Source organism: Salmo salar, chromosome 26 (genome assembly GCF_965601325.2).
Source record: "Salmo salar chromosome 26, fSalSal1, whole genome shotgun sequence".
In the NCBI taxonomy this organism is placed as follows: domain Eukaryota; kingdom Metazoa; phylum Chordata; class Actinopteri; order Salmoniformes; family Salmonidae; genus Salmo; species Salmo salar.
The window spans coordinates 51337501-51350000 of NC_138316.1; the positions used below are offsets into that span (position 1 = coordinate 51337501).

General features: G+C 46.4%; 1 protein-coding gene across 2 annotated transcripts in view; it reads right to left on the minus strand.

The window, feature by feature from the left end:
- The window catches only part of LOC106588012 (nuclear receptor ROR-alpha A), a 255113-nt gene that overhangs the window by 5453 nt on the left and 237160 nt on the right, over window positions 1–12500 (minus strand). The window contains exons 4-8 of one of the 2 annotated variants that reach the window (XM_045707982.2): window positions 11840–11981; window positions 10885–11196; window positions 5003–5124; window positions 2938–3070; window positions 1568–1675 (exon numbers count right to left, since the gene is read on the minus strand). In XM_045707982.2, the coding sequence (XP_045563938.1) occupies window positions 1568–1675; window positions 2938–3070; window positions 5003–5124; window positions 10885–11196; window positions 11840–11981 (817 nt within the window). Of the gene's footprint in view, window positions 1–1567; window positions 1676–2937; window positions 3071–5002; window positions 5125–10776; window positions 11197–11839; window positions 11982–12500 lie in introns of both variants that reach the window. The other variant, XM_045707981.2, reaches the window with a different exon arrangement.

Below are 12500 nucleotides of genomic sequence, written 5' to 3' on the forward strand. Positions count from 1 at the left end.
TCAGACACACAGAGAGAGAGACAGGAGGAAGTTATGTGGATCAGAACATCACAGTCTGTCAGACACACAGAGAGAGAGAGACAGGAGGAAGTTATGTGGATCAGAACATCACAGTCTGTCAGACACACAGAGAGAGAGACAGGAGGAAGTTATGTGGATCAGAACATCACAGTCTGTCAGACACACAGAGAGAGAGACAGGAGGAAGTTATGTGGATCAGAACATCACAGTCTGTCAGACACACAGAGAGAGAGACAGGAGGAAGTTATGTGGATCAGAACATCACAGTCTGTCAGACACACAGAGAGAGAGACAGGAGGAAGTTATGTGGATCAGAACATCACAGTCTGTCAGACACACAGAGAGAGAGAGACAGGAGGAAGTTATGTGGATCAGAACATCACAGTCTATCAGACACACAGAGAGAGAGACAGGAGGAAGTTATGTGGATCAGAACATCACAGTCTGTCAGACACACAGAGAGAGAGAGACAGGAGGAAGTTATGTGGATCAGAACATCACAGTCTGTCAGACACACAGAGAGAGAGAGACAGGAGGAAGTTATGTGGATCAGAACATCACAGTCTGTCAGACACACAGAGAGAGAGACAGGAGGAAGTTATGTGGATCAGAACATCACAGTCTGTCAGACACACAGAGAGAGAGAGACAGGAGGAAGTTATGTGGATCAGAACATCACAGTCTGTCAGACACACAGAGAGAGAGACAGGAGGAAGTTATGTGGATCAGAACATCACAGTCTGTCAGACACACAGAGAGAGAGACAGGAGGAAGTTATGTGGATCAGAACATCACAGTCTGTCAGACACACAGAGAGAGAGACAGGAGGAAGTTATGTGGATCAGAACATCACAGTCTGTCAGACACACAGAGAGAGAGAGACAGGAGGAAGTTATGTGGATCAGAACATCACAGTCTGTCAGACACACAGAGAGAGAGACAGGAGGAAGTTATGTGGATCAGAACATCACAGTCTGTCAGACACACAGAGAGAGAGACAGGAGGAAGTTATGTGGATCAGAACATCACAGTCTGTCAGACACACAGAGAGAGAGACAGGAGGAAGTTATGTGGATCAGAACATCACAGTCTGTCAGACACACAGAGAGAGAGACAGGAGGAAGTTATGTGGATCAGAACATCACAGTCTGTCAGACACACAGAGAGAGAGACAGGAGGAAGTTATGTGGATCAGAACATCACAACCTGTCAGACACACAGAGAGAGAGAGACAGGAGGAAGTTATGTGGATCACAACATCACAACCTGTCAGACACAGAGAGAGAGAGACAGGAGTGGATCAGAACACCACAGGACACAGAGCAGGACATCAGGGTGTGAACAGACGTCACCTGACATTGCATTGCTTCGGAGTTCAGTCAGTCCAATCATATCCTAGTGGCATAGCCATTCAGTCAGAGGAGGTCCAAAACATTCCCTAACAAATAACTTCCTCTCCTATTAAATCAAGGGTTCTGAAACTGCTGAACCTCAACCACAGACTGAAGGGGATTAACGTGTTCCACTGGGTTGTATTCTGACTTACCTAACGCTTTGAAGACATCAGTCCCGGCGTATTTCCCATCAAAGTAGACGGTGCCGTTCTGAGAGTCAAAGGCACGACACATTCTGATGAACACCACTTCAAGAGACCCTGAGGAGAGACAACACAACACAACCATCACTACAGGTCAGAGAGACAACACAACACAACACAACAACCATCACTACAGGTCAGAGAGACAACACAACACAACCATCACTACAGGTCAGAGAGACAACACAACACAACCATCACTACAGGTCAGAGAGACAACACAACACAACACAACACAACACAACAACCATCACTACAGGTCAGAGAGACAACACAACCATCACTACAGGTCAGAGAGACAACACAACCATCACTACAGGTCAGAGAGACAACACAACCATCACTACAGGTCAGAGAGACAACACAACACAACACAACCATCACTACAGGTCAGAGAGACAACACAACACAACACAACACAACACAGCCATCACTACAGGTCAGAGAGACAACACAACCATCACTACAGGTCAGAGAGACAACACAACACAACACAACACAACCATCACTACAGGTCAGAGAGACAACACAACACAACACAACCATCACTACAGGTCAGAGAGACAACACAACACAACCATCACTACAGGTCAGAGAGACAACACAACACAACACAACACAGCCATCACTACAGGTCAGAGAGACAACACAACACAACACAGCCATCACTACAGGTCAGAGAGACAACACAACCATCACTACAGGTCAGAGAGACAACACAACACACAACACAACACAACACAACCATCACTACAGGTCAGAGAGACAACACAACCATCACTACAGGTCAGAGAGACAACACAACACAACACAACCATCACTACAGGTCAGGGGGGTTTCCTATATAAGTAGACAGTATATAGACTGGTGGTTTCCTATATAAGTAGACAGTATATAGATTGGGGGTTTCCTATATAAGTAGACAGTATATAGATTGGGGGTTTCCTATATAAGTAGACAGTATATAGATTGGGGGTTTCCTATATAAATAGACAGTATATAGATTGGGGGTTTCCTATATAAATAGACACTATATAGATTGGGGGTTTCCTATATAAGTAGACAGTATACAGATTGGGGGTTCCCTATATAAGTAGACAGTATATAGATTGGAGGTTTCCTGTATAAGTAGACAGTATATAGATTGAGGGTTTCCTATATAAGTAGACAGTATATAGATTGGAGGTTTCCTGTATAAGTAGACAGTATATAGATTGGGGGTTTCCTATATAAGTAGATATAGATTGGGGGTTTCCTATATAAGTAGATATAGATTGGGGATTGATCGAGGTGTCATCAGTAGACATCATCTTGTCTACCTGCTTTGAGCAGCACTATCTGGTCGTTCTGACAGAGCTCCATGAAGCCGTCGATGCGTTTGGCGAACTCCACCACGTACTGGATGGCCTCCGTTATCTTGATGGCACACAGCTGCCACATCACCTCCTCTGGCTGATTTAAACAACAACTATGTTAAAAGCGGGATAATTGTTGATGCCAGTATCGAGAGAGAGACAGAGAGGGGAGAGAGAGAGAGAGAGAGAGGGGAGAGAGAGAGAGAGAGAGAGGGGAGAGAGAGAGAGAGAGAGAGAGAGGGGAGAGAGAGAGAGAGAGAGAGAGGGAGAGAGAGAAACAGAGAGGGGAGAGAGAGAGAGAGAGAGAGAGAGAGAGACAGAGAGAGACAGAGAGAGAGAGAAACAGAGAGGGGAGAGAGAGAGAGAGAGAGAGAGAGACAGAGAGAGACAGAGAGAGAGAGAAACAGAGAGGGGAGAGAGAGAGAGAGAGAGAAACAGAGAGAAACAGAGAGAGAGAGAAAAGGGGAGGTGAGGGAGAAGGAAGAGGGGGGTGACAAAAGCCTATGAGGGGAGGAGAACAACAGTAGTGTACTAGGTAGTGTACTAGGTAGTGTGTAGTGTACTATAGGTAGTGTACTAGGTAGTGTGTAGTGTACTATAGGTAGTGTACTAGGTAGTGTACTAGGTAGTGTGTAGTGTACTATAGGTAGTGTACTAGGCAGTGTGTAGTGTACTATAGGTAGTGTACTAGGTAGTGTACTAGGTAGTGTGTAGTGTACTATAGGTAGTGTACTAGGTAGTGTGTAGTGTACTATAGGTAGTGTAATAGGTAGTGTACTAGGTAGTGTGTAGTGTACTATAGGTAATGTACTAGGCAGTGTGTAGTGTACTATAGGTAGTGTACTAGGTAGTGTACTAGGGAGTGTGTAGTGTACTATAGGTAGTGTACTAGGTAGTGTGTAGTGTACTAGGTAGTGTGTAGTGAACTAGGTAGTGTATTAGGTAGTGTGTAGTGTACTAGATAGTGTGTAGTGTACAAGGTAGTGTACTAGGTAGTGTGTAGTGTACTAGGTAGTGTGTAGTGTACTAGGTAGTGTACTAGGTAGTGTGTAGTGTACTATAAGTTGTGTACTAGGTAGTGTACTAGGTAGTATGTAGTGTACTAGATAGTGTGTAGTGTACTATAGGTTGTGTACTAGGTAGTGTGTAGTGTACTATAGGTTGTGTACTAGGTAGTGTACTAGGTAGTGTGTAGTGTACTAGAGAGTGTGTAGTGTACTAGGTAGTGTGTAATGTACTAGGTAGTGTGTAGTGTACTAGGTAGTGTGTAATGTAGAATAGGTAGTGTACTAGGTAATGTACTAGGTAGTGTGTAGTGTACTATAGGTAGTGTGTAGTGTACTATAGGTAGTGTGTAGTATACTAGGTAGTGTGTAGTGTACTAGGTAGTGTGTAGTGTACTATAGGTAGTGTGTAGTATACTAGGTAGTGTGTAGTGTACTAGGTAGTGTGTAGTGTACTATAGGTAGTGTACTAGGTAGTGTACTAGGTAGTGTGTAGTGTACTATAGGTAGTGTGTAGTGTACTATAGGTAGTGTGTAGTGTACCAGGTAGTGTAGTAGGTAGTGTGTAGTGTACTATTTGTAGTGTACTAGGTAGTGTACTAGGTAGTGTGTAGTGTACTAGGTAGTGTACTAGGTAGTGTGTAGTGTACTATAGGTACTGTGTAGTGTACCAGGTAGTGTAGTAGGTAGTGTGTAGTGTACTATAGGTAGTGTACTAGGAAGTGTACTATAGGTAGTGTGTAGTGTACTCGGTAGAGTACTAGGTAGTGTACTAGGTAGTGTGTACTATTACCTTCGTCTGGTAGGTCTCTATCTCCTCCTGGAGGAAGGCCTGCCAGCTCATACTCTACTGTGTAGTATACTATAGGTAGTGTACTAGGTAGTGTACTAGGTAGTGTGTACTATTACCTTCGTCTGGTAGGTCTCTATCTCCTCCTGGAGGAAGGCCTGCCAGCTCATGCTCTGTAGTGTAGTATACTATAGGTAGTGTACTAGGTAGTGTACTAGGTAGTGTGTACTATTACCTTCGTCTGGTAGGTCTCTATCTCCTCCTGGAGGAAGGCCTGCCAGCTCATGCTCTGCAGCTCCTCCCTCAGGTACTGACACGTCTCCTGGTGGGACTTGGAGATGTTCTGGCCCAGGTGTTCTACAGGAGAGAGTAGCAGGACAACATCAAGAGCTGGACCACGATTCGTCCAGGACAACATCAAGAGCTGGAACACGATTGGTCCAGGACAACGTCAAGAGCTGGACCACGATTCGTCCAGGACAACGTCAAGAGCTGGACCACTATTGGTCCAGGACAACGTCAAGAGCTGGACCACTATTGGCCCAGGACAACATCAAGAGCTGGACCACTATTGGCCCAGGACAACGTCAAGAGCTGGACCACTATTGGTCCAGGACAACGTCAAGAGCTGGACCACGATTCGTCCAGGACAACATCAAGAGCTGGAACACGATTGGTCCAGGACAACGTCAAGAGCTGGACCACGATTCGTCCAGGACAACGTCAAGAGCTGGACCACTATTGGTCCAGGACAACGTCAAGAGCTGGACCACTATTGGCCCAGGACAACATCAAGAGCTGGACCACTATTGGCCCAGGACAACATCAAGAGCTGGACCACGATTGGCCCAGGACAACATCAAGAGCTGGACCACTATTGGCCCAGGACAACATCAAGAGCTGGAACACTATTAGCCCAGGACAACATCAAGAGCGGGACCACTATTGGCCCAGGACAACATCAAGAGCTGGACCACTATTGGTCCAGGACAACGTCAAGAGCTGGACCACTATTGGCCCAGGACAACATCAAGAGCTGGACCACTATTGGTCCAGGACAACGTCAAGAGCTGGACCACGATTGCTCAAGGACAACGTCAAGAGCTGGACCACTATTGGCCCAGGACAACGTCAAGAGCTGGACCACTATTGGTCCAGGACAACGTCAAGAGCTGGACCACTATTGGCCCAGGACAACATCAAGAGCTGGACCACTATTGGCCCAGGACAACATCAAGAGCTGGACCACTATTGGCCCAGGACAACATCAAGAGCTGGACCACTATTGGCCCAGGACAACATCAAGAGCTGGACCACTATTGGCCCAGGACAACATCAAGAGCTGGACCACTATTGGTCCAGGACAACGTCAAGAGCTGGACCACTATTGGTCCAGGACAACATCAAGAGCTGGACCACTATTGGCCCAGGACAACATCAAGAGCTGGACCACGATTGGTCCAGGACAACGTCAAGAGCTGGACCACTATTGGTCCAGGACAACATCAAGAGCTGGACCACGATTGGTCCAGGACAATGTCAAGAGCTGGACCACTATTGGCCCAGGACAACATCAAGAGCTGGACCACTATTGGCCCAGGACAACATCAAGAGCTGGACCACTATTGGCCCAGGACAACATCAAGAGCTGGACCACTATTGGTCCAGGACAACGTCAAGAGCTGGACCACTATTGGTCCAGGACAACATCAAGAGCTGGACCACTATTGGCCCAGGACAACATCAAGAGCTGGACCACTATTGGCCCAGGACAACATCAAGAGCTGGACCACGATTGGTCCAGGTCAACATCAAGAGCTGGACCACTATTGGTCCAGGACAACGTCAAGAGCTGGACCACTATTGGTCCAGGACAACATCAAGAGCTGGACCACTATTGGCCCAGGACAACATCAAGAGCTGGACCACGATTGGTCCAGGACAACATCAAGAGCTGGACCACTATTGGTCCAGGACAACATCAAGAGCTGGACCACGATTGGTCCAGGACAATGTCAAGAGCTGGACCACTATTGGCCCAGGACAACATCAAGAGCTGGACCACTATTGGCCCAGGACAACATCAAGAGCTGGACCACGATTGGTCCAGGACAACATCAAGAGCTGGACCACTATTGGTCCAGGACAACGTCAAGAGCTGGACCACGATTGGTCCAGGACAACATCAAGAGCTGGACCACGATTGGTCCAGGACAACATCAAGAGCTGGACCACGATTGGTCCAGGACAACATCAAGAGCTGGACCACTATTGGTCCAGGACAACATCAAGAGCTGGACCACTATTGGTCCAGGACAACATCAAGAGCTGGACCACGATTGGTCCAGGTCAAGAGCTGGATGGACCACAGTGGAACCCTTTTCACAATATGGTGCCGACCCGAACTATACTGAATGGTCTTTTTTTTTTTACATTGTTCTTTCCAGCACAGTTGGGTTTGTCTTGGCTCTGCCCAGTAGGGTGAAAAGGGTAGAATATGGGTCAGCATTTAGGCAGAGCTCACATGTGTAACAACATAGCAACATTGTTTCAATAAAGCCATATTCTTCCAACCCTACTGTTCTGCTATTCTGTACTGTTAGTGGTGGTTGATTATCTCTAACCACGACCCAGATAGTATTTCACTATTCTATACTGTTAGTGGTGGTTGATCATCTCTAACCATGACCCAGATAGTATTTCACTATTCTGTACTGTTAGTGGTGGTTGATTATCTCTAACCATGACCCAGATAGTATTTCACTATTCTATACTGTTAGTGGTGGTTGATTATCTCTAACCATGACCCAGATAGTATTTCACTATTCTATACTGTTAGTGGTGGTTGATCATCTCTAACCATGACCCAGATAGTATTTCACTATTCTATACTGTTAGTGGTGGTTGATTATCTCTAACCATGACCCATATAGTATTTCACTATTCTATACTGTTAGTGGTGGTTGATCATCTCTAACCATGACCCAGATAGTATTTCACTATTCTATACTGTTAGTGGTGGTTGATTATCTCTAACCATGACCCAGATAGTATTTCACTATTCTATACTGTTAGTGGTGGTTGATCATCTCTAACCATGACCCAGATAGTATTTCACTATTCTATACTGTTAGTGGTGGTTGATCATCTCTAACCATGACCCAGATAGTATTTCACTATTCTATACTGTTAGTGGTGGTTGATCATCTCTAACCATGACCCAGATAGTATTTCACTATTCTATACTGTTAGTGGTGGTTGATCATCTCTAACCATGACCCAGATAGTATTTCACTGTTCTGGTATGACCCAGACAGTATTTTTGTTACGACTTCCAGCGAAGGTGGCTCCTCTCCCTGTTCGGGCGGCGCTCGGTGGTCGTCGTCACCTGTCTACTAGCTGCCACCGATCCTTTTTTCCTTTTCGTTTGGTCGTGTCTGTCTTGTGTTTCACCTTTGTCTAGTTTAGATTCATTAGTGGGGTATTTAATCTCGCCCTACCAGTGTGGTTTCGTGCCGGATTGTTTGTGTACCTGTCGTTGGTTTGGGTTGCGTTTTAGTTTGTTCGTTTGGGCAGGTGTATTTTCTGGACTGTGTTCCGGATCATTTAGTGGGCTGCTCTATTTTGGTCCTGTGCCTGTGCTAATATGGACTTTTGAATAAACGCCTCCTCTACATTATTTACTCTCCTCCGCCTGACTTCACACCCACCTCTCCTAGGGAGCTTTAACAATTTTACTAGTGGTTGATCATCTCTTACCATGACCCAGACAGTATTTTACTATTCTGTCATGACCCAGACAGTATTTTACTATTCTGTCATGACCCAGACAGTATTTTACTATTCTGTCATGACCCAGACAGTATTTTACTATTCTGTCATGACCCAGAGAGTATTTCACTATTCTGTCATGACCCAGACAGTATTTTACTATTCTGTCATGACCCAGACAGTATTTTACTATTCTGTCATGACCCAGACAGTATTTTACTATTCTGGTATGACCCAGACAGTATTTTACTATTCTGGTATGACCCAGACAGTATTTACTATTCTGGTATGACCCAGACAGTATTTTACTATTCTGGTATGACCCAGACAGTATTTTACTATTCTGGTATGACCCAGACAGTATTTTACTATTCTGGTATGACCCAGACAGTATTTTACTATTCTGTCATGACCCAGACAATATTTTACTATTCTGTCATGACCCAGAGAGTATTTTACTATTCTGGTATGACCCAGACAGTATTTTACTATTCTGGTATGACCCAGACAGTATTTTACTATTCTGGTATGACCCAGACAGTATTTACTATTCTGGTATGACCCAGACAGTATTTTACTATTCTGGTATGACCCAGACAGTATTTACTATTCTGGTATGACCCAGACAGTATTTTACTATTCTGGTATGACCCAGACAGTATTTTACTATTCTGGTATGACCCAGACAGTATTTTACTATTCTGGTATGACCCAGACAGTATTTTACTATTCTGTTAACCATGTTGGTACTGGTTGATCTACAATAGAGAAAACGAGATATGTTCATATGGAGCAGACAATCATTTATTAACATAAAACAAAGGGCCATATTTCTGACAGTAAAAGTGAGAGAGAATATAATGATAAATGCTTTTGTTAAAAGAAGACAAATCACTTCCTGGGAGCTCAAGGGAGAGTAAATAACTGATTTCCCTGAACATGTGCCCCTCTGGTTCCCAATAGGAGCTAATTAACACAATACTAATTAACCAGACAATGTTCTAATGAGCTCTGAAGATGAGTTTGCAGCCTCCTGCTATTTTAAACCACCTTTGTTTTGCCCCACGGTTGTGCTCTCTGTTCGCTCTCTCCTTTCTCTTTCTTTACCTCTCTATATCCCTCTCTCTTTCCTCTTGTTCTCTCCCTCTTTACCCCTCTCTCCCTCCCACATCCCACACCTTACCTCATCCCTTCCCTTCCTGCCTCTCTCCCTCCTCCCACATCCCACACCTTACCTCATCCCTTCCCTTCCTGCCTCTCTCCCTCCTTCCCCATCCCACACCTTACCTCATCCCTTCCCTTCCTGCCTCTCTCCCTCCCTCCCTACCCCATCCCACACCTTACCTCATCCCTTCCCTTCCTGCCTCTCTCCCTCCCTCCCTACCCCATCCCACACCTTACCTCATCCCTTCCCTTCCTGCCTCTCTCCCTTCCCTCCCTACCCCATCCCACACCTTACCTCATCCCTTCCCTTCCTGCCTCTCTCCCTCCCTCCCTACCCCATCCCACACCTTACCTCAACCCTTCCCTTCCTGCCTCCCCCCCTCCCCCCATCCCAAACCTTACCTCATCCCTTCCCTTCCTGCCTCTCTCTCTCTCTCCCTCCCTCCCCCATCCCACACCTTACCTTACCTCATCCCTTCCCTTCCTGCCTCTCTCTCTCCCTCCCTCCCCCATCCCACACCTTACCTCATCCCTTCCCTTCCCACCTCCCTCCCTCCCTCCCCCCATCCCAAACCTTACCTCATCCCTTCCCTTCCCTTCCCTTCCTGCCTCCCTCCCTCCCTCATCTAACCCAGCCATGGACAAGGTAGGAGACGTCTCTCCCTTTTCCTCCATAATCCCTCTCTCCACCTCTTCCCCCCTCCTCCCTCCCTCCATCCGTCCTTTAATCCCCCTCTCTCCACCTCTTCCCCCCTCCTCCCTCCCTCCATCTGTCCTTTAATCCCCCTCTCTCCACCTCTTCCCCCCCTCCTCCCTCCCCTCCATCTGTCCTTTAATCCCCCTCTCTCCACCTCTTCCCCCCCTCCTCCCTCCCTCCATCTGTCCTTTAATCCCCCTCTCTCCACCTCTTCCCCCCCTCCTCCCTCCCTCCATCCGTCCTTTAATCCCCCTCTCTCCACCCTCTTCCCCCCCCTCCTCCCTCCCTCCATCCATCCTTTAATCCCCCTCTCTCCACCTCTTCCCCCCTCCTCCCCTCCCTCCCATCCGTCCTTTAATCCCCCTCTCTCCACTCACCTAGCTCAGCCATAGATACTGTGGGAGACGTCTCTCCGTTGGTGAAGGAACAGTAGGGGAAGAAACCCTGGTTGGAACCATAATCACACAGAGGCTCTGGTTTTATACCGTTAATATCCAGACCAGACTGATCAGGAGACGGCTGAATGTCCAGGTAGAACCCCCCCGCTCCTCCTGAGTCAGAGCCCCCCTTGGAGGCTGGGCCGTTACCCCCCTCGGGGCTGTGTTCCTCCATGTACCCTCCCAGGGCTTCGTGGAGGTCAGTGAGGCCGTAGTGGGGAGAGAGAGGCTCGACCTCCCCCGGGTTCTGATGAGGGTGGAGGTCTCTCTGCAGCTGCTGGGCCTGCTGGAGACGGTGTTTCTGGACCTCAGCGTACAGGCTGTCTCTCTGCTTCTTGGACATACGTCCAAACTTCACCGCTGTGGGGACATGGAGAGACATTGATGAAGGTTATTTCAAAGAACAATAGCGTTGTGTGAGAACTTAACCTCTCTGAGGAGGTAAATGATGATGTACGAAGTGGACTCATAATCCAATGCGCGTGTGTGTGTGTGTGTGTGTGTGTGTGTGTGTGTGTGTGTGTGTGTGTGTGTGTGTGTGTGTGTGTGTGTGTGTGTGTGTGTGTGTGTGTGTGTGTGTGTGTGTGTGTGTGTATGCGTGCATTCATTTTTACAGTATGCCTATGCATCGTGGTTAGTTCCACAAATTCAATTTTTCAGCGATTCTCACTCCCTGTAAATTCAGTGTATTTCTATTCAAATTCCAAGTCAGTCTTTGAATTCAGAGATAATTCAATTCCTCTCAATTCCAATGTTAGGTAAATTCCAAGAGTTCAATTCTCAATTTAATATTATCCACAACAATTCTACAAATTCCAATTTTAATTCAATTCCCTCAGGCTTTCAGGCTGATCATGTCACTGTTTAGACTGGAAATATAAAAATACAAGTTTAAATGATTTAAAACAAATCCTGCAGTCAATATTTCATAATATATGCATTAATTCCATTAACTGGGAGATATAAAAATACTGAATTCCAATTCAACCCCTGCTATACATACCGTCCCGTGACATGCCTACGGTCAGGCATTTCTGCAGTCTACAGTGTTGGCAACGGTTTCTGCTGGTCCTGTCAATCAAACAGTTCTTCTGACGAGGGCAGGAGTACCCTGCATTACTCTGCTGGCTCCTCCTGAAGAAACCCTGGATAGAGGGAGGGAGGGAGGGAGGGGGTGGAGGGAGGGAGGGAGGGAGGGTCAAACAATAGTTAAAAATCCCCTCAGCTAAGGGTGAGGTTAGTGTTGTCATTAGAGATGGCTATAGTGTTGCCATTAGCGATGGCTATAGTGGTGTCATTAGAGATGGCTATAGTGGTGTCATTAGAGATGGCTATAGTGTTGTCATTAGAGATGGCTATAGTGATGTCATTAGAGATGGCTATAGTGTTGTCATTAGAGATGGCTATAGTGGTGTCATTAGAGATGGCTATAGTGGTGTCATTAGAGATGGCTATAGTGGTGTCATTAGAGATGGCTATAGTGTTGCCATTAGAGATGGCTATAGTGTTGTCATTAGAGATGGCTATAGTGTTGTCATTAGAGATGGCTATAAGTGGTGTCATTAGAGATGGCTATAGTGTTGTCATTAGAGATGGCTATAGTGTTGTCATTAGAGATGGCTATAGTGTTGTCATTAGCGATGGCTATAGTGGTGTCATTAGAG